Source organism: Camellia sinensis, chromosome 6, assembly GCF_055761805.1.
Source record: "Camellia sinensis isolate YWXY chromosome 6, ASM5576180v1, whole genome shotgun sequence".
Classification (NCBI taxonomy): Eukaryota; Viridiplantae; Streptophyta; class Magnoliopsida; order Ericales; family Theaceae; genus Camellia; species Camellia sinensis.
Genome location: NC_138966.1, coordinates 92,995,688 through 93,019,206, shown reverse-complemented (window position 1 = coordinate 93,019,206; position 23,519 = coordinate 92,995,688). Strand labels below are relative to the sequence as shown.

Genomic DNA, 23,519 nt, shown 5'->3' with positions numbered 1-23,519 from the left:
AAAATAAATTTATAATTGGTTGAGTCTCATTATTTTTGTTAAAAAGTTTAAAGTATACAAAATATTATTAGCATATTTTACAGTTTTCTTGGATTATTCATCAAATACAAAATTTATAAACATAATTATTTATGTGAATTTGAAATTCATCCAATAATATGTAGTTATATATTGTTAAATTTTACCAATTTTAATCTCGTTAATTTACAATATCAATATTATATACAAGTAAAACACATTACATTCCAAAAATTATTTGGATATGAGTTTTTTTAAAATAGGAGAATTGGATATGATGAGTTACCATTTATCATAAATATATATATATATTTTTTTAACATATTTACATTTGGTGTATTTTATGAGATACTTATAATTTTATCAACCTCGTTAGGTAGCTTGAAAAATTAGAGGTTTGAGTGGTTCAAATTCCCAAAACAATGTGGTTTTGGCTTCTTTTTTTTTTTTTTGTCTTTCTTCTTTTTTTTTTTTTTCATAACTCGCAAAAAAAGAAGAAAGAATAAGAAAAAGGAAGAGAAGAGGAGAGGAGAGAAAAGATATGGAACAGAGAGAGCAACAACATCCGGTAAAGCAGAAAAACAATACAAATAAAAAATCTTTTATTTGAGCAACAACATTAGAGAGAGCAACATCTCATGTGTTTTCTAGAACAGAGATATTCAAATCCAAAAATCAAAAATCAAAACCAAAAATCAAACCAACAAATCAAAACCAATCAAAGAGTGAGATACACAGAAGAGAGAGAGAGATACACAGAGCTATGGACGATGGCGCCGCTAGGGATGGCAACTCCGGTGGATCTCTCTATTCCCCCTCCCTCTTCTCTTTTTCTTCTATCTTCTTATTCCCTCCCTCTATTTTATAGATAAAAGAGAAAAAAAAAAAAAATCCAAACGTCATCTTGAATTCAAACCACTCGAGCCTCAAAAATTTCAAACTTTGAAGCATTTTTCTAATTTTATTTTATAAAAAAATAAAACTAGTTATTGAGCAGTTGAAAAAAAAAAAGAAAAAAAAGAGAGAGTACCGCTTTTTCTTTTTTTAATGAAAAGAGTTTAGTTTGTGTATATTTTGACCCCATTTGATAGAACTGTAGAAAAGTGATTATAACTTATAGCCTAACATCTAATAACTTATAGCTGTGAACATAAGCTGATTTTTAAACTGTATTGTTAAGTTAAACCAAACACATCAAAATAGCTTAAATTAAGTTAAAAGTTAAAATAAGTTGAAAATAAATAATACCAAACAGGGCCATTATCTGCTTCTAACATACTACACCAAACGAGCAAACTTCAAGCACAGTAAATCCTGAATAAACTCAATCTGATGCAACATAAAGAGTCGGACCAAAAAAACCTCAAGTCATCAAAAACCCTCTTCTTTTCTTTTTTTTTTGTGGTAAACTCATCAAAACCCTTTACTAGTGCCAACTTCGAATCACGAAACAGCAAATTATTACAAGAACCAAACCACAGCACTTTCAAGAACAAAATGTGTATGGCATAACATATCATAAAATCATCCAAACAAAAAAAGCTGCAAGATTATTTATTGTTACCAGTAAAGCCTCGGCTTCATTCATGCAAACCGACAAAACTACTTCCTACATCAACACCCTTATTACAAAATTGTACACAAAGAGAGCTGATACACTCAGAGAATGGGATTCAACAAAAACCAACATGCTTGCTTATCCCCCACAAAAGTGCTAGATTGAGCTCCGAATTGGATCCCGCTAAGTCGAGGACTCGTGAGGGAAACCTTTTTTGAAGTGATGTGCGGTCTAAAGGTCAACACAAAGGTAGGAGATGACGGAGCCAGCTCTCCGTTTAGTCCTCTGGCTTACCTTCCACTTCTCAACAAGGACCTTCTTTATGCCCACGCAGCTAGAAATCACGGTGGCAACACCAGCAGCAGAAATACCAGGGCAATAAACCATGTGGCAGGTCTCTAGTAAGGTGCACTTCTTCACAAGATGGGATAGACCCACATCTGTTATCTGACGGCAGTGTTATAGGACTATGTCCTTGAGTAAGGGACAGCTTTCACCTAACTCAGCCATTGCCATATCCCCTAGATTCTGTAACAATAAAAATAAAAATAAAGAAAAAAATGGAAAATGAAGTTCTTTTAGTATAATCAAGGATTTAGAAATCATAAGAGCAATGGAAAAAACCAACCAATCATCTAGGACAAAGAGCAATTTTAAAAACCAATCATCTAGAACAAGTGAAACTATGGACATTGCTCCTCGTATGTGGAAGACGGATAGTAGACATACCTGAAGAACGCTTACATCCAGGTAAATGAGTTCAGGACAGCCTCTAGCAATTGCTATTATTCCCGCATCCCCTATTTGGTGGCAGCCACTAACATTTAAATGTTCTATGGGACAACCTTGACCAATAGCTATTAGTGCCTCATCCCCTACCCAGTGATTAAATAGCATGTGAAGTCACACGGGGAGTCCAATAATGCAACAACCAAGAAAGCACTATAGTGACAGCTTACAAGACAGCACCTTAAGATAACCTATTACATATCCTCAGTCTCAAACATTAACCCCCCAAAAATGAAATCACTGAACAAACAAGTGTATATTATTTCTAGGAACCCTGGACTCCACAAAAAGAACACAAATAAGAATTTTAAAATTCTCACCAACAAGGAAGATAAGTTCTTACCGATCACAAAACCGAAGGCTAAGATCTGTAAGGAATTTACAATTCTCACCAACAGCTATGATTCCCTTATTCCCAACCTATTAATGACACAACAAAGTAAACTCTTAGGCCTCGTTTGGGAACAGGCTAATTTAGTAACTTTTTGGCTATTTGGCTAAAAAGGTAGGTAAAAAAAACTTGTATATTTGGGATGACTTTTTGGCTAATTACGAAAAGATGTGCAAAAAGTAGAGAGAAAAGAGAATCTTTGACTTTTTGGTATGAGTTGTTGGCTTTTTGGCTAATTTAGTAACTTTTTGGCTAATTGGCTAAAATAGCCTCTTGCCAAACGAAGCCTAAATTAATAACTGAAGCATGATGTCTTTACAGGAAGAAGCGCAAGTCATTCAAATTGCAGATTTTAACTAACAGAAAAATTAAGTTCTAGGTCATGTAACAGCAGTTTCCAAAGATATGCTACTTCCCTCTAGAAAGCCAAAGACTTGCTAAAATATTCTTAGTTCACAAGTGAAACATGGTAGCTATTGTATCACAAAAAATAAACGACTGGCAGATGGGGAAGGAATAGTTCTGAACATCTAAGAACAATATTCGCAGGAGTTATATACAACCACAGATGTGCTGAATATGAACATGAGTACATAGTACAATGTTATTTCCACGATCATCCCAAAACACAACCATATTGTAACATTTTGTGTGCATATAAATTTTGGGTGCAGAACAACCAAAACATACATCAGGTATTCCCAGAAGAAGACAATTTGAAGCATGCAAACGAATGCCAAATATAACCCAAACAACTATGAGATCGTGTTCGTCACCAAAGATTTAATTTTAAAGCAAGTGATGCAAGCAGAAAACAATTAGGTGAAACAAATACCTCATAACATCGTCGAATGTGAAGTTTTTTCAAGTTCTTGCAGCCTGCAGCTATACTGCATATGGCATCATCCCCAATACTTGAGCAATCTACCAAGTGGAGAGCTTGATCCCCAATACTTGAGCAATCAACCAAGTGGAGAGCTTGCAAGTGTTTGCAGCCCCTGCCAACCTCAGAAAGGGCAAAATTACCTATCTTTTGGCAATACAGCAAAGCTAGCTCTGAAAGGCGTCTGCAGTATTTGATCAAGACCAATAATTAAATCAGGAGGGAAGTATTAACAGATGAACAGTGTCAGAAATTTTGAATAATATAAAAGTGGTGATAATTAGCCAAAGCCAAACAAAGCGTGACTTAACACTTGCAATATGGCAAGTCAAAAAATAGGGGGGAAAAATGCATTTTATATGAATATTTTTTCCTGTCAGTGGTAGAAGCCTGAGCTGTTATGCCATGAGTATGCAAATCGAGTCTAAGAGCAGCCATTATGCACAAATTTTAGGTAAGTACTCAAACTATCCCTCCCACACCCTCCATTTCTAGGGAGTAGCAGTAGGAATGGCATCTAAGGAAGGATATGTATGGTTCAGGATGCAAGATAATCCACGGCAGGATTCATACCCTCATTAGTTAACAAGGCTAATCTGAATGCAGATATCCATTCATCAATGAGGTGTCAGGTTGCAACACATTAATAATAATTTAGAAATAGATTAATGACATCAAACCGTACGTGCAAGATCTTCCCACGAACTCTAGTCCACTTGTGCCAATATTGTGGCACCCATTGACTTCAAGATGTGTTAATTCAGAGCAACCAGCTGCAACTGCTTCCAAACCGTTGTCACTTAAGAAATAGCAATCACTTAAAGTAAGATTTTTTAGCTTCTTACACCCTTTTCCAATAGCACTCAGACCCCTGGACACACAAACAGAAAACTTCCAAATGAGCATGCTGAAAAGAAATTCTTTTCCTTCTTTTAGAAAATTGTATAGAGGCCAAAATTTCATATTTTCTGCAATATAGCAGAAAGAAAATGATTTCAAGCGTGTCCTAGGTTATATGTTGCATCTCTTTGCAAAATCATACTGAAAACAACAGCCAGAAAAAAGATGTTGATGATGTCAATTTCTCAATATACAGAGACTTAAGAATGAGAGAAAAGAGTTAATGTTTCTCTCTTCCTTTTTCCTTTTTTAAATGCTCATAGCATACGCTTTTGAAGTAGGCAGATGCTTAAAGCAAGTGGTTAAACCGAGATTCTTCCTCAAAGCCTTTAATGTCTTCATAGAAGCCATAACATAAAAAGGGGAGGGGGGAGGGAACAGAAAGTGCAACTTGAGGAGGGGCTCCAGAGCTTATTTCAAGGCAAACAAATCTAAAGAGACAATCTGAGAGAGAGAGAGTAAATTGATTATTCCAAGATTACATCAAAACACTAATAAGGGCTTGCAAAAAAAAAAAATCGGGGAAGAATGACTAACTTGTCAGTAAACCTCTGGAAACTGTAAAGAGCCAACAACTCCAATGATGAACAGAAAATTCCAACAGCTTCCAGTGCCTCATCCGTGACATTGATGCATTGTAACTTCAGAACTTTCAAAAGACGACATCCTTTTGCCACAGCAAGGACCCCTTTGTTGTTGATGAACTCCGAGTCCAATGACAACGTCTCAAGAAATCTGCAATGAGATCCTACGGCTTCCAAGGAAACATCAGTTATTTTTGCACAAGCTGCAACTCCAAGAGATTTTAGAGTTTTCCCACAACCAATGGTTAACTCAATCAACCCTCTATCTGTCAGGCCTTCGCAAAAATGCAAATTCAGATCTTCAACTTGCTTACAACAATCCCCAACAGCAGCTAGACCATGGTCTCCAACATAGCAACCCTTGAAAAAAAAAACTTTGTGAACACTCTAGACTTTAGTTGGTGAATATATGATGCACAAAACCAGATAGAAAAAGGGATCTAAAGAGAAATTGGAAAACCAGACTGACAGGGAAAAAAATATAAGCATCATATATAAAATAGCTTTGTGAACTATAAAGTAACCCCTTGAAAGGCCTCCCAAGATGTATCTTAAATACTGGGAAAATACGCATCAAAACCTGACACATATAAAGAGCGGGAGCAGAATTATTGCAGACAGTTTATCGACAGCAACCAACCCAAACCCAATGTCTCGACCCAACCCCCGCCCCAAGAGATTAGAGAGGTGACCGGCCAGTAATCCGAGATTACCAAAGGCCTGCTTAACCGTAATACAGTAATAGGGGCTGGTGAAAGCCGATAAACAATAAAATACAACGTCCAATGAGCTGTGAAAACTTAAATGAAACAAAACAAACTTTGATGAACATATCTACATACACATTCATATTAGTCCACGATTATGAAGCACGAACACGGACACGGGACACGGCAATTTCCGAAAAATGAAGATATGGACACGGCAGGGGACACGGCGAATTTTTATTTATTTTTTATATATATTTTTATGTGTTATGTAGATTCATATTACATTCATCATAAATCAAAATTAACACTAATATAATAACATTAATTCAATAAATATAACCACTATATTTAAACAAATTAATAGATCATCCATTCACAAAAAAGTCATAATAAACGATAACAAGAACTAAGACGAGAAGGAGAAAACATTCAATCTCTAACAATATTCTTCACAAAATCACTAAATAAGAGAGGCAAAAGAAGAAGAAGAAAAAGAAGAAAAAAAGAAGAAGAAGTAAGCCCCGCCATGTCCCATGCCGTGTCCTGATATGGACACGTGTGCCCCCGCCGTGTCCCGATATGGAGCACGTGTCCCCTACAAAAAAAAGCATTAAATTAAAGAGACACACCATCTGGCGTGTCCCGTACTTGTCCCCGTGTCGGACACCGCTACGGCACCGATTTTGGAGTGTCCATGCTTCATTGGTCCACAACATAAACTTGGACATCAATACTGCATGAAATGATGGAACAGTAACATCTCAATCCATGCCTAGGCATGATATCAATCAATCTCCAGAGAGACACGGTTCATATGAAATTTCCACACAATCAAATTTGTAGTTCACTAAACAAGTCACAAAAGGTTACAGTCAGTTAAACCACAAGCCAAAAGATGTAAAATACAATTCCAAAATTTGAAATTGAAGTATATACATTAAAAAATGAAAAAGTAAGAAAAAAATGAGGTGGTATCTTCTAACGAAGTGATATAAACCTACAAAGTAAATAAACTAGCTCCATTATAATCAAAACAAACCCCCACACAGACTACACACAGTAGCATAAAAGAAGTTGCAGCCTTGTTGGGCCTCAAACGAAAAGGCGACTTCTATGCACTTTGTCCAGTCCACTTCTATTCATTTTCATAAATAATATATTTTGATTAAAAAATCGGCATCCAAGAAATCCCTGTATGAGCACTGGCAACCTTTCAGATAAGAAATCGGTATCAAGGCTGTAGTCAATCTAAGGGACCAACAAAGTGGAGCAATCTTGGTAGCATAAGTTTCAAAACAGTCTAATGACCTGGACAATTGTGCCCCAAAAAAAAAACATAAGTTTAGAAATCTTTAAGTCTCATAAATGACTAGCACTTAACCTATGAAGATTTCCCTCAACAAGCCAATCTAGAAAATGTAATCAAGATTCATGCAAAGTCCACACATACCCATAGACCTCTACAACCAACACATCATTCATTTATGATGGTCTAAGGCATCAAGGAGAAGCTAAGACCAAGCTAGTAAAGTTATTGTCCTTCCATTAAAATATATCATGGAGATAATAAAGCACTTCCTCCCTCTGGTAGAGGAGTCCCCCCCTACACAGAGTTGATCCTGTAACCTACTTAGGCAGAATAGCTTACATGTCTGTTGAGGATCCAATGGTATTACACAACCAGCTCTAAATGAGTTGAACTAATCATGCGCACACCATAATCTGGAGTAGTGCTCAATTATATTAACGATGGTTCAAGAAACAAGAAGTACAAATCAACAACTCAGACAACACCAAGAAAATTCACGTTTGATAACTAGATGTTCACCTGCAAATCCAAAGATCTCAATGAACTACACTTCTCAGCTATAGATTTTAACCCTGCACTTGTCACATTAGAGCACCAGATAAGGCTCAGCTTCTCAAGTTTTGTAAATCCTTCACCCACGGCAGTCAGACCAGCGTCTGATAAACAGTATGAGTCCATTTCAACATCTTCGGAACCACTTTTCTCAGTTGCATAGTTAAGATTTAGGGATGAAAGTGCAGATGGATCACCACCACGTCTTCTTCCCTGCATAAGAGGAAACATTTTACGCATCCAGTGAAATAGTTATCAAACAGAAACTGAATACACATTTCCCTGAGAAATAAGTTCATATAAACAATGGAACCAGTGCACTAGCACCATTGTTTTTTTTTTTAAGTTCTCCCAACAATAAGACATTATTGTTCATCATCCAGACTTAATTATTATAAAAAAAAAAGGGGGCTGGAGAGTTGCTGCCCATATAACTAAGCAAGAGTGGAGGGATTGGCAGGGTGAAATCACAGCATAACTTGGTGACAGTCATGCTTTCTAGATGAAAAATGTTTAGTATTTACAATTAAGAAACAATGTACTCATCAAATGAGCTGGTGGAGTTAATGTTATGGTGTAGCAACAAAAGCTAATGCTAGAGATAGATACAACATCAGTCAGCACAAGAAAAAAATAAATACTAGAGACATGCAACGAAGATGGAGCAATAACTGCACTTGGTGAAGAATGGCATGCCTATGTTAAAGATGTTTTAGTGATGACAGACACAGCAGCATGTAATTCAACAGACAGAAAGTCTTTTGGTAGAGCAGACCAGTGAAATAAGATTCAAGTGGACAGCCTCAAAGAGACGGAACACCTATCTTGTCTGGGTTTAGGCATCGTCTGAGATTATATTTTGAGATTATAAAACCATACAGGATGGTCTGAAATCCGAGTCATCTTGCTCAAGATGTGGTAGTACAACATAAGACGACACTATATCATCTGCCAAGATAAAAGGACTCTGTTCAACTAGGAAACTAATTTCCAACACGATTAGTTTCCACATTATCTTCCACCATCAGTGCTTGTAAGTAACTTTTTTTTTAAAAGAATGTTAGGTTGGGAGTGTAGTCAGACTTTGTTAGGAACAAATAGGCATTGTCTTTCAGCTTCTCAGTTCACATGGCCGCCCACACAGATGATACCTCCTTTGGGATCAAAGGTTATGGCATATTCAATATGCATCTGCCCCCTTCCCCTAAAGAAAAAAAAGAACACACAGACAGAGGAAAGGGGTCAAGAATGGATTTTTTGTCCCCCGCACCGCTTCAACTCCTTCCAAATTCCCAACTTTTGCTGAAATTGGGGAAACCTAAAGTTCAAGTCTTTTCGATTCCTCATCTGCATCCAACTACGAATTTTAAATTATTCAGCTGATTCCTGGACCATATCCAAATCTACAAAAATTTCTAAATGCAACCTTCCTAAACTGAATCACATAACCCTAATACCCCAATTTGACATAAATTGAAACCTAAAATTACTAACCATCTTCGCAAAAATTTCAATTTAAAGCTCGAAATCAAGCACCCCAATTCGCATAACATAATCTAACGACGAATTGAAACAATTCAAAACCAAAACAACTCCGAATTGAATCAAAACTTAAAAAAAAGAAAAAAGAAAAAGAGAGAGACTTACGAATTGAACGGGGAGAGAAATCGAGAGTCGTTCGTCGATGTAAACGTTCTTGGCACTGACGAAGCGGCGAGCCAGAAGCTTGACAAGAGCGTCAGGGTTGTTGGAGGCGCCGACTCGGATAGTGTCGCGGCTGAGCCTCTCGAGATCGAGCCACCGCTTGCAGACGACGGAACAGGCGTCGCGGCTGGGCTTCGAGCCGAGGTGACGGAAGATCTCGAGGATCAACTCGTCCGGCAAGATTGGATTTATCCGATCATGACCTCTCATTATCATATCATATCATATCATATATATATATATATATATATAATAATGTATATATTTATCTGTGTATGTATAACTATGTATCTCTGTGTATAGATATGTATATGAAGTATGAATTACACATATACACAGTGATGATCGACCGATTTGAGAAAGCTCTCAAGAGGACAAATGTGGAGGATGAAAGAGAGGGATGAGAGAGAGCGAGGAGTGACATTGAGTTAAATATGTAATCTCGGCCCGTCGGTGGACTCGGGCGGTTAAATCGCAGCCAATAGTATATAATTTTGCAACCATGGTACCAACCCCCGGTGGGTTGACCCCCACTGAGACCCAGTCTGGGGACTTACCTTTTTAGTTAAAAAGTTATTTTTTTAGTCAAAAAGTTAATAATTCATATCAAAAAGTTAAAGATTCTTTTTTCTCTCTATTTTTTGCACATCTTTTCGTAATTAGTTAAAAAGTCATCACAAACATATAAATTTTTTTTACCTACCTTTTTAGTCAAATAGCTAAAAAGTTACTAAATTAGTCTGTTCCCAAACGAGGCCTGAGAATCGCAGTGAGTGTCATTGCTGAAAATAAAAAAAGTAAATAAAAAAAAAAAAAAAAGTTTTTGAGCCAATGAAAAACGACTTCCAGTGACTCTCATTTGGGGGTGTTAGGCAGTTTTCATAATTTTGGGTTGGTTTGGGGGTTGACTTTTTGACTTTTTAGTTTTTTTTTGTTATTTTAATTTGGGTTAAAAAGTTTGGTTTGGGAAGGTTTTTTTTATTTTTTGATTTTTTTAACTTTTTTGTGAGAAAAGAATGTAATGATTATGCGTTAAATGTGATATTTTATTTGTTGTGGCTAAAATATCTTCTTCCCAAACGGACCCTTTAAGTTTCCAATTTTCTATTTAAAAATAGGGTAAATTATAAATACAAGATTTGTTTAAAATACATATTATTTCTTATAGTTTGGGAAATTATAAACACCCTTTTGCTAAAAAATATTTATTTAGTAGAATTAACAAAAAAAATAAAATTCATAATTAGGCTTAGTTTGGGAAGACTAAATAAGTGTACTTTTTGACTTTTTATGAAATATGGGTTGTGTTTGGGTTGGGTTTGAAGTGATGTATTAGAGAGGTGATGTGACTTAAATAAGATGATGTGACTTAAATAGGATAGTGACTTTTTGACTTTTTATCTTTTTTCAATCTTCCCAAACTAGGCCTTACTCTCCTATACAATAATAAAATTACTTAAATTGTTAATTGAAACATATTTCTAATATCATTAAAAATTGTTAATTGATTTGATGATTTATTAATCGGTAGTCCTACATGCACCAATTAGTATACTAATTAGTGTACTAATAATAATTATGACATTATTATTGACCTCACTCATTGATTACGTTACAAATATAAAAAACCTCTTAAATTATATCACATCATCAATTAATACACTAATTAGTGCACATAACATTATTCTTTATTAATAAAATAGATGATTTGTTATGAAATTAAAAACTTCACGGGATGAAATATAATTTTTAAAACTACAAAAAAACGATTTATATTTTAATCAAATCTCATAAAATACATTTGTAATTTATCCTTCAAAATAAGAACATCTCCGAGAGAATGCCCAGGAATACGTCTTACCTAGCAGTCCCCTATAAATTTGATAGAAGGATAAATATTTTTATTTATTTGATAAAAGAAGTATCACTTTTTTTAAAAAAAATTTAATATTAAACTAATAAAACGGTTGAAGTACCATTATTTGAGCAATAATTAGAGATGGTCTGAGAGTAAGAAGCAAAAAAAAAAAAAAAAATCTACTAAGAAAAATTTACTAAGCCTCCGTTTAGAAAGTGGGTTAACTTTTTGACTTTTTGATTTTTTTAACTATTTTAGTCTGGGCTAAAAAGCTTAGTTTGTGAAGAATTTTTTGACTTTTTAATTTTTTTGACTTTTTTTGTGAGAGAATAGTATAATGATTATGGGTTGGAAGTAATGTTTTGTTTGTTGTGACTAAGATAGCCTATTTTGTTTTTTGTGGCTAAAATAGCCCCAAACCTCCTTGCCAAACGGAGCCTAATTATGTTATTTTCCTTTTAAGTTATGATTTTTAATTATATCTTAATTTTCTTGTTTAGTTATTATAATATTTTAGTTATAGCTCATGACATAGTTATATTTTATGTGATATTTTGTTACGACTTTTTTTTATTTAAATTATGATTCAGAAAAATATAAAATTATATTATTTTTATTTTTTAGTTACAAGCTGTATATGGTACACATCCTCTATGGTCTTTTAAAAAATAAAACTTAAAATTTAATCCTTATAACAAAATAAATATTAATTTTAAAATTTTGTCAATTTAAAATTATATATTTTTTTATTTTTAATCTAAATTGTTTGCTTATTTTCGTTCATTAAAATTGAAATAAAATTATATAATAGGCACTAAACTTAATAAATTTATATTTTAGATATTTGATGTACATGTAGATTAACTTTAATGATTAAAATATTTTTTGTTATCCCAGGTAGACAAACCAAGAGGGGGTGAATTGGGTTATTTAAAAAAAATTACAATATTAAATTTTATAAACACAATATTCAGAATTTTAACAAATAAAAAACAGAATAGCAATTATTAATATAAAAAATAAAAGAGATATGGAGAAAAAAATCAAATACTGAGATTTATAATGGTTCGGCACTCTAGGCCTACGTCCACTCCCCAATGAACCTTCTTGAGAATTTATTTACTATCAAAATGAATTAATACACCACCAAGTCTTCACCAAGCTTGTGGATTTTGCACAAGACTTACTCTTATCTATTGAGCTTCACTCAACAATAAATGTCTCACCCTTACAAAATCTCTAACAAAAATAATTAATAAAAAACTTAAACCCTCTTTTACAATAATTCTCTCACAAAGAGTAGATATGAAATTGTAAGATCAAAGACTACACTTATGAAAGTGAAAGAGCAGAATACAATATACTCAAAATTTTGGAATACACAAAAATTTTTCTCTTAAAGTTCTTATTTTTTTCCACATACAACTAGGAATGGAAACGGGGCGAGGCCGGGGATCACACTCTCCGTCCTCGATCCTCGACGATGAACATTGCCTCGTCTCCACCCCCGATCGGGGATCGAGTTTTCCCAACCCCGAAAATTCTCCGGCCTAAATTTGTTTCAACATCATTAACAACAACATCACACATACATTTTCAACAACAACAACAACAACAACACAGATTTGAGACACACACACACAAAATCATCAACATCTTAAACAGATCAACAGCAACATAGAGACACACATACATTTTCAACATCAACAACAAATCATTAACAACAAATCAACTATCCAAAAAAAAGAAAAATTTGACAAAAAGAGACACACATGTATACATGAGATCTGACTCAGATTTGAGAGGACGGCGGAGGAGATCGGCAGCGATGGTAACTGCGGCGAACGACGGAGGAAATCGGTGGCCATGGACGATAGAGGAGGACGACGAAAATGAGAGGAGGGGACGAAGGAAGTGGCAGCGACTGGAAGAGAAAGAGGGTCGCGACAGAGGTGGAGCGGACAGTGGCAGTGTCGTCTCTGGAGAAGAGGTGCGAGAGTGAGAGAGAGAGAGAGAGCCAAAAATAAAGACAGAGATAAAGGGGTCTAACTGATTAAATGGGTATATATAGTTGGGGCGAAACGGGGACGGGGTCGGGGCTGGGGTTGGAAAATATATCACCGTCCCCGGCCCGAAAATCACCGGGGATTTATTTTTTAATACCATCCCCGGCCCATCGGGGGTATTTTTCGGGAAAAAACCACTTTAATCGGGGTCGGGGGAGTGAGTCCCCATCGGGCCGAGTTCAAATTGTCATCCCTATACACAACACTTCTATTTATACATAAAAATACACCCGTTGGAAGTAAGACGCTCCTTGCTGACGTCATGGATTACACGGGCACATGTCACGACCCAAACCCGCCCCTATAGGTTTAGCATCGTAACCGGTCAATAATCCTAAGATTACCGAAGGCCTCTGAAACAGATTAATAAAATAAAGGGCTAGCGGAAGCACATACATAAATATAATCGTCTAATGAGCTGTGCTGACTTATATGAAACAGAAATTTTAAAACTTTATATACATATTCAAAAGTCATTCTTACATTATACCTACACACATTAGAGCATCTTAAGTACAGCCAACAAAAACAAACAAGTCTCATATACAGAAACAACCAGATCTTATAACACGTGACACTTCCAGAACCTCCACGTGAGGCACAATGGTTGGCTGACAATAAGACACAGATCCAGACAAAAGTATTCAGGCCTAATCTCCAAAACGCTCACCTATACATGTATATACACACACACAGTGAGCTAAAACCCAGTGAATAACATCAATGTAAAGAGGTTAGTGAACGAATTCCGAACATTTCATAATCATAGAACAAACCATAACATAATCATCCTCATATCCGAACATAATAATGGTACATCCCATAAAACACATCACATATCATCTTCTGACTAGAGTAATTGGTTCCAGATACCAATTAAACACATATCACCACAATGAAGTGGCTAATGAGATCTCGTAATGACATATATGTCATGGACCCGCATTAACATGTCGTCCCCCATGACTTAAGACTATCTATGGATGCCATAATATATTTCAACATAGGACATTCGTTCATGTAAACAAATATCATTTCAGAAATCATAATTTATCAAATTACATTTGGAACATAATTCATATGAACATATCTTTACACTAACATTACTCACAGTGGGCTTCCAAAAACAGTTGGTCAGTCTTCGAGTCTTGACCTACAAACATAAATGTACATAGCACAAAACATGTCTCATTATTACTTATTCATGTGGACATACATGGCTTAGCTTTCTTGCTTTAACTTCCTATTCATTCCATGTCACATAGCTTGTTTATATAGAACCACATACTCGGATTCAACACATAATTTCTAATTCACTTACATATGTTGTTTCTTAGCTTATTAATCCTTAATGGCTCGTAAATCATTCCTAAGAATGCCCGAAAAGAGATAGGAGTGAAGATATGTACTCAAAACATCTTTTGAAAACATGCTGAATGTAACAACCCAGATTTTTAATTATTCCGTAGAATTTATACCAATATTATTTAATCACAGTTAGGAAAATATATAATTTATTATATATTATTATGTGTAATTTTGTAAAACAATGTAATTATTAAAAGTTAAGGGGTCAAAATATAAATAATAATAATAATAATATTGATAATGATAATAATAATTATGGTACAGTCTCGTACCTTTCTCTTGTATCTCAGGACGTGTGAAGCGCGGCCCAGGGCGGGTTGTATCTCGAATCGTGTGAAACACGAGCCCAAGCGGTTTTTCTTATATCTCAAGTCGCGTGAAGCGCGGCCCAGGACACGTTGTATCTCGGGACGTGTGAAACACGAGCCCGAGCGATTTTTCTTGTATATCAGGACGTGTAAAGCGCGGCCCTGGGCGAGTTGTATCTGAGAACGTGTGAAACACGAGACCGAGCAATTTTTCTTGTATCTCAGGACGCGTGAAGCATGGCCCTGGGCAGGTTGTATCTCAAGACGTGTGAAACACGAGCCCGAGCGGTTTTTATTGTATCTCAGGACGCGTGAAGCGCGGCCCTGGGCAGGTTGTATCTCAAGACGTGTGAAACACGAGACCGAGCGATTTTTCTTGTATCACAGGACACGTGAAGCGCGACCCTGGGCGGGTTGTATCTCGGGACGTGTGAAACATGAGCCCGAGCGATTTTTCTTGTCTCTCAGGACGTGTGAATAGCGAGCCTGGGCGTATTTCATCTCGGGACGCGTGAAGCGTGAGCCCGAGCAGTTTTTCTTCTCTTCTCATGATTTTAGAGTGATTAGAGTATCTCAAGACGTGTGAACCATGAGCCTACGCGTATTTCATCTCGGGACGCATGAAGTGCGAGCCCGAGCAGTTTTTCTCCTCTTCTTACGATTTCAGTGTGATTAGAATATCTTAGGACGTGTGAACCGCGAGCCTGGGCATGTTTTGCCTCTAGCTCGGTATACGTGAGTGCAACCTCGAGTGGTTTTCATTTCTTGATTTCTATGGATGCGTGAAACGCAATCCTAAGCGGTGTTTTCTTTCCCCGTCTCGCGTTTTAGGGTGGTTAGAATATGTTCTAGATGTATTGATTTTAAGCTTGAAGCTGCTCATTCATATGTTGCATCTGTTTATTACTTTGCATCTTCATTACAGGATCATAAGTTTTCAAATAGCCAGCTTTACGAAGCGTGTATGTCTAACTTTCAAGTGCATATCACTTGCATTCTGCCCCTGAACTACGCAAGTTTGATTCCTTGTAAAAGGATACGTAGGCAACCCTCGGGTTCAACCAATTGTTTGCACATTTGTTTGTTTGTCCAAGTCTTACGACCTCGTCAAATGGGTCATCTTCGGGCTTTGACATTCACTTACGTCATTTTATGACTCCGAGTTCTGTCAAAGAGGAGCAACTGTAGACACCCCATTTTGACCGGTCCTAAGACTTGGGCGTTTTTTTTTTATTACCCAATGATGACAATTAGAATGTATTTCTCACAGAATCCTCAGTAAGAGAGATAAAATTTGAATTTGAATCCCAACCTTTACCATTATGGCCAAATTGTTTTAAACTACTAAATATTTCTTTGGTTTAGTATTTTGAAATTTTGCATAATTTTATGTGTTTGTTCATATATTTTTTTGATATTTTTATATAAATTGGTATAAATTTTATATTATATATATATATATATATTATGTTATATATATTATAAAATAAAATAATAGAAAAATTGTTTGATGTCGGTCAGCCTCGGCTGCCGATATCAAACCTCAGGATTATATATGTTATTATATATATATATATTATATAAGATATATTATTATATATTATAATAGTATTATATATTGAGCATATATTATTATATTCTATTATATATTACTATATTCTATATTTTTGGCTATATGAAGAGGGGAAGGTGGTAATCACCAGGGAGGGGTTTTGTTTTTTGATTATAAGAGGGGTTTTGTTTTTTTGATTATAAGAGAGTTTTTTTTTTTTTTTTTTTTTTTTTGTTGATGATAAGAGAGGATTCAAGTGAGTTAGAGAGAAACGAGATTAATTTTGTTTACATTTCAATTTTGAGCCAAAATACTTCTAAACTTCCATAGCTACTGAGGATTTGAGAACACACTTCCTACACTTGAGGGTGATCACGAGGGAGTTTGTAAACTAAGGAGTTCATCATTTCCTTCGAAGAAGCTTGAGGGTGTTGGAATCAAGTTTGTTAATTAAGAGCTTACCTCTCTTTCAAAGGTACAATTTTCTCTTACTCTTGTCCTCTCTTTTTCTTGTTTTATACACTGTTTTGGGGCTGTTTTTGGACTATTTTCATAGGCTAAAATATGGTTTAGAAGTCCCAAAAGTGGACGGGTTAGCCACCATTCCTTAAACTTGTTCATTAGCTTTAATCTAAGTTGTCCACTTTTGTTAACTTAATTTCAGCACTATTTTATGCTATTTAGGGGAGGGGGGTTGTTTAATTTATTTCAATAATTTTGTTTTAAATATTATGTTGTGTTATATTAACCAATTAATCAATTCTGCATAATTATCTCTGCAACCTCCCTCTATTCTTTGATTATTTTGACTAAAGAGTTGTGAAAAATTAAGATTGTGGTTCAAGTACAAAAAAGAAATTTTTCTCATGCTTAATGATTTAATCTCTTCGGAGGTTCACTATCAAAGGCATAAAAACTTTATTATACTAAAGCACAATCATTTATTTTTTAGTTCTCTTTATCATCAGTGTGTTTACTTTTAAGGGATTAATTGACCATTGAAAATCACTAAGGAAAGTGTCATTATCATTTATTATCAAGTTTGGATTTCAAGTCATTATCACTCACTGTGGGTTTTTTTAAGTCATTATTATTCTTTTGAGTTTGACTAGTCCTTGTTGCGCATCGTGAGTTTGACTTGAAACCCCTTATCGATTGTAAATGAGTTTGACACTTCTTTTGTAATTTCCCCCGAAGAATTTATCATCAGTGTGTTCACTTTTAAGGGATTAATTGACCCTTGGAAATCACCAAGGAAAGTGTCATTATCACTTATTATCAAGTTTGGATTTCAAGTCATTATCACTCACGGTGGGTTTTTCTAAGTCATTATCACTCTTTTGAGTTTGGCTAGTCCTTGTTGCGCATCTTGAGTTTGACTTGAAATCTCTTATCGCTTATAAATGAGTTTGACTATTCCTTTGTAATTTTTCCGAATAAAATAAGGTTTATTTCCTTGGGTTAAGTCGACATTTATTTTCCATTATTGCATTTCGGACTTAGTGGATGTAAATATCACCGTGGACTTAATGGATTAAAGAAAATGAAAGGTAATATAAAAGAGGCTAATAAAATTGAGCTTAAAATGAATCAACCAACATAAAGAACCAATATGATTGATTGAATTTGGTCGGACGTTATACCGAGTTTATTGTATCAAGGCTTGTCTTACATTAGTCCATAATGTTTTGATGAATCTTGAAGTGTCTCTACTTCCCTTCTTGAATTTGCTTCATGATAGGAGGGAGGGGTGATCATTATGCATTACATTTATTGATCTTTGTCCTATCGTGTCCAAAATCATCTTGCAAACTAACTTGCAACCATAGATGGTTTGGGTACCAAGTTCGCTCCTCTCTTGAGTATTTTCCATGATAGAGAAGAGTAGAAGAGACAAATATGGCCAGGAATACCCTGTCTGCATGTTTGTACTGTTTCACCTCGGGCACAAAAAAAAAAAAAAAAAAAAAAAAAAACAGATATCTGGAAAGAAAACAAGGTATGCTTGGATTTATTTGGGGCTCGACTAAGTCTTGTTTTGAGTCGGCAAGGCTCCAATAAATATACACTTTTGGTCGAAAGCAATGATAAGGTGAAACAGAACAAATCTCAACAAGGCAGACAGAGTAATTCCTGAGGAGCATTGCGCGATCATTACATATTATTTGTTGTAATAAATTAGACAGCCCCTTTTCATTATTATTCATTCGGATTTGTAATATTTATTTATTCGGACACTTGGACATTCGGACGCTCCTTCACGAGGACAAATATGTAATAATGCGTATGTCTTCCAACCTCACATCTTTCTCCCTTTTATTTACCAGCTTATGATGATTAGTTTAAGGACATCATGTTTAATTTAGCATACTCATGTTTGCATCCATTTGTATTGCATGCATAAAAGTTCGGCTTATCATATTATTCAAATGTCAAATTCAAACTATTTACTTGAATACGCGTGCTATCACATGCCTTGAATTGACTCGCATGCCATTCTAGTAGCCGAGCTTATTAATTGCATATTGTATGTGTTGCATTAGCCATATTACATAGTTGCATCATGCATTTTTCTAACTAGTTCCTTTTTTGACTTGGAGTACGAGGTAAGTTTTTATGCTTTAGCATATTGCATAAGTGTGATTGCTGTCGTATCAAACATACTACCATAAGGCAAAATGCTTAATTGTTAAACTACTTGAACGCCTGTAGATAAAGGCTATTCACTGAAATTGGTATACTTTGATTAAATGTATATATATAAGATCACTTTTTCAAGTAGTACATATTCAAAACACTTTTTCAAAACAAACATGAAATCAAACGTTCCAACTTCTAGTGAAATTAGTCTATACTTGTATGTTAAAAATAAAATAAGAACATATGCTGTATATAAGAATCACATCATAATTAGTAGAGGCCGATTTTTGATCGGGTGAGTGGGGTGCTCATTATTGACCTTCCCCTCTCATACCTAAGTTCCCGAACCAAGTCACTTTGGTGATGAAGGACTAATGGCCTTTGGCACGAGTCATGAGTTTCCTAAATTTTCCAAAATAAATATTTAGGTGGCGACTCTGATATCTGGCAAAGCAGCCAATTTTTGGCATTTGATTCAAAACATCGATTTTTCAAAAGCAATTGTCGGATTTGGACTCTTTTCGTGTTTCCACTTTTTCACATTGCACTTGTGACATCAGATTCAGAACCAACACAAGTGGAGTCCGAACTGTAGGGGCTATTTCATTCTTCCGAAAAGGAGCGCGGAAAGCCGAGCTACAGTTTCTGGCGACTCTGCTGGGGATTTAGAGACCTTGACTTGAAATTTATGATGTGAATTTTTATCTACATTTATATGTTCTATGCATTGCATTTGCATTGGTACACCTAAGTCCCTGTGTTTGCCATCTGATATTCCTGGACAGTTTGCCGAAGGCTTGCCTACAAAGCTTGCCAAAAGGTTGACCGGTCATGGGCTCTGTTAGGTTGGGAACACAACCCTTGGATCTGAATTACCGCTGTACCGCTTGATCCTCCTTTCACTTCTCGGTGTTAGGTGTGAGAGGCATATTAGGTAGTCTTGTTGAGGTACCCTTTTTGACCATTCGACCTAGTTGCATATAGTGAAGCTATAGTGACTTTTCCAAACTAGGACAGGATGCTCACCCGAAATTTAGGATTGTATGAAACCACTTTGTTTGAAATAGTGAAACCTAGTTCCTGACGAAATTAGGACAGGGTAACCCTATCCCCGCATAGGGGTGTTTTGGCTCTCACTTAACTAGTATGTGCTTTATAGTGAAACTGTGCAGGAATGTGCGTATCAGTTGCAAGTTTGGTCTCTGTTTTGGGTGGCAGAATTCAGTGTTGAGTACAGTCCTACAGCTTTGATTACTTATGTGTTAATAACATCTGAGCTGAGATGCTGTGCGGTTTCTGATTACTGCTTTCTTTCTTTCTTTTTTTTTTTCTTTTTTTTTTTTGGCTTTATTCCTTTTGCTAGGTAGTTTAACACCATAGCTTCAGAAAGTTCGGATATCCCTCAAGTATTCTGGACCCGTGTCAGAAGGCTTTACAGAGCCAGAGATCTTATTAGGGGATAACCAGTGTTTGTTTCACTCCCACCGGTTACAAGACAAAGAAGAGTTAAGTAGAGTTCACCAGTTCAGTTTGTTCAGCAGTCACCCCTTATGTCACCTGTATCCAGTCAGGGACAGTCTTCTACATCTAGGCCAGCAAGAAATCACCCGCCTATTCAGATGACTCAGTACTCTGCAGTCAGTATGGAGGACATGATCCGTCATCTCCAACAAACAATTGAAACCATGTAGTAAGATGTTGCCCACCAAGTTGAAGTTGCAACCCACCAAGCTGAAGTGATAAACCAGTTGCAACAACAACAAACACAGCCGGCAGCGGCTTCTGCATCTCATGCATCTCCTGCGGGCATCCCAATACCTGCAGCCCCAGTCCATACTGCTAATGTCCAGGCTGAGAATCAGGGCATTCCAGTAGACCCAATCCCACAACAAGCCTCCAAGGCACCTATGTACCAAACTGAGGTTGCGTTTGAATTTGAAGTTGACTTGACTATGCTTAAAATCAACAAGCTAGAGAAGCTTTTCAAGAAAGCGCAGGGTGTTACCTCAATCCCTGACATCAAAGGTGGGTATACCGCCTCAGCAGTAACCTTGCCAGATCGGTTCAATATGCCACATATTGATCGATTCAATGGCTTTGGAGATCTCGTGGTTCATTTGTGTCTATTCTCAGACATCTTGAGGCCAATGGGCCTGACCAGGCTTCAAAAGTTATCTCTCTTCGGCCGAACCTTGTCGGGAATAGCAGCCATCTGGTATGCAAAGTTGGAGGATTCTGTTAAACAGAATTGAGAGGAAATGGCCGAAGCCTTCATCGTACAATACTCATACAACACACAAATCGAGATCACAACTCGTGACCTTGAGGCAACGCGCCAGGAGCCAAAAGAAAGCTTCTCAGACTTTGTAATGAGGTAGAGGGCTAAGGCTTCAATGATAACCACAAGGCCTTCAGAGAAAGACTAGATAAGGATGGTAGTCCGTAATCTCCAAGGCAAACTGTTACAAAAGATGATTGTCATCCCGATATCGACATTTTCAGAACTCCATGAAATAGGGGTTCAAATTGAAGATGCTATGAAACAGGGGTTGCTTACAGATGAGAGAGAGCAGGTCAAGAGGCCTTTTGTTCGCAGTTCCAATGCTGCCAGTGGTAGCACAGCTGCAAGACCAGATGTAAGTGTTGTCACCACAACTAATACCGACGATCCCTTTGCTAATACAATTCCACAACCGTCAGCCAACCCTGTCCGATCCTACAGGACATTCACTCAACTCTACATGACCCTTTCTCAAGCTATGAAGGTGCTAATCAAAAAGGGGCACCTCAAACCATTAGAGTCTCTCCCACTGCTTGATCCTCTTCCACCTAAACACAACCCAGCCAAATATTGTGCATTTCACCAACAACATGGTCATGATACTGACCAATGTTTTCGACTGCGTCATGAGATTCAAGACCTCATTGACAACAAGGTGATCGCACCACCCGAGAAACCAAATACAATTACCAACCTACTGCCAACTCATAATCAAGTCCCTCCACCTCGAAGCCTAAATCTGATCCATACACTGGCCGTCTCATATGACCCCAGCGTATATATTACCCCCTCCTATCTACCAAAACCAACGTTGTTCATTCCAGAAAGCAAAGATCTATGCATGATGGACACGTTCAACCATCCATCCAACCACCAACCTAAACCTGTGGTGACACTTACAGTAGACAGGAAGTCAACCTTGGAAGAAGGTACGAGTTTGCTACCGGAGAGTTCCGAGGACTTGTCCGGGGGAATGTATGATCCAAGCTGCTATATCGTGCCGATTGTTCAAATCAAACCAGAATTAGTATTGCCAATAGCAGTGGCGGTAAATGTGGTTAGAGCGGATGGCCTAAACCAAGATTTGGATGATTTGGCAGAGTTAGAGGAAGATTTAGACAACCTGCAATTCTTTGATGAACAAGATCAAAAAGATGTGCGGATTGCCTGGTTTGATTTGCATGGATTAATGGACAATTCTGGATGGCTTAGTGAGCCAGACAAGGAAGAGGAAACCAAAACAAAACCAAAGGAAAAGGAAGCAAGAACTACTGTAGTGGCCGGAATAGTCAATGAAAATGGGAAATTACCGGCAAACACCAGTGTGGAAACTTCAGAACTGGGCATTGTAAGTATTATGGACATAGAACAGGAAGCTACATTGAAGCAGTTTGCACAAGAAGGAAATGAAGACAACCTAAAAACCGTAATGACTCAAAACCCCACGGGGGATGTTAGTGATGTAAGGGTAATCCGAATGGAGCCGGACAACTGTTTGTCGATTGTTGAAGGAGTTTGGTGGGATGACGACGACTTACATTTGGCTCACACCGATGAAGATTGGGGTAAGGACCTTCCCGACAATACCTGGTACGTGGAAGAGATCGACCACATGACAAGGAGCGGGCAATATTCAAGCCGCCACACTTAAATCAGGCTGAGGCATTTGGGAAGGATAAAGAGGTTGAGAAGTAAAAAGAGAAGCAATCGGAAGAAGAGTCTGTGTTGAAGTTGTTGAAGAAGATGTAAGCCGATATTTCGATTTGGGGTCTGCTTATGGCCTCCCGGGTGCATCGACAGGCAGTAATATTAGCAATGGACAAAGCCAAGTTGTCCATTGACACTGCCCCTGAACAGCTTGTGGGATTGGTTTTCCCAGGTGGTGCTAGCCCAACCTTAACCTTCTCTAACAAGGAACTACCACTAGAAGGCTCAGCACACAACAAACCCTTGTACATATCTGTTGAGTGCAGAGGGAAATGGGTGCCAGTGGTGTTGATAGACACCAGTTCAGCGATCAATGTATGTCCTTCCCGTACAGCTTATGC

The 23,519-nt window shown here is 36.8% G+C and overlaps 1 protein-coding gene across 2 annotated transcripts; it reads right to left on the bottom strand.

The window, feature by feature from the left end:
• Nucleotides 1-1,502: 1,502 nt before the first annotated feature.
• Nucleotides 1,503-9,933, bottom strand: LOC114289796 (F-box/LRR-repeat protein 4-like). 2 transcript variants are annotated; one of them, XM_082874215.1, is made up of 8 exons: nucleotides 9,342-9,927; nucleotides 7,662-7,907; nucleotides 5,077-5,483; nucleotides 4,325-4,510; nucleotides 3,592-3,823; nucleotides 2,710-2,785; nucleotides 2,306-2,457; nucleotides 1,503-2,104 (listed from the first exon to the last, which is right to left on the bottom strand). In XM_082874215.1, the coding sequence occupies exons 1-8, from the start codon at nucleotides 9,612-9,614 to the stop codon at nucleotides 2,036-2,038; spliced, it is 1,641 nt and encodes a 546-aa protein (XP_082730341.1). In that variant the 5' UTR covers nucleotides 9,615-9,927; the 3' UTR covers nucleotides 1,503-2,035. The 2 variants fall into 2 exon arrangements, with proteins under 2 accessions (XP_082730341.1, XP_082730342.1); XM_082874216.1 differs by lacking the exon at nucleotides 2,306-2,457 and having other exon boundaries at nucleotides 2,709-2,785; nucleotides 9,342-9,933.
• Between the last annotated feature and the right edge of the window lie 13,586 nt (nucleotides 9,934-23,519).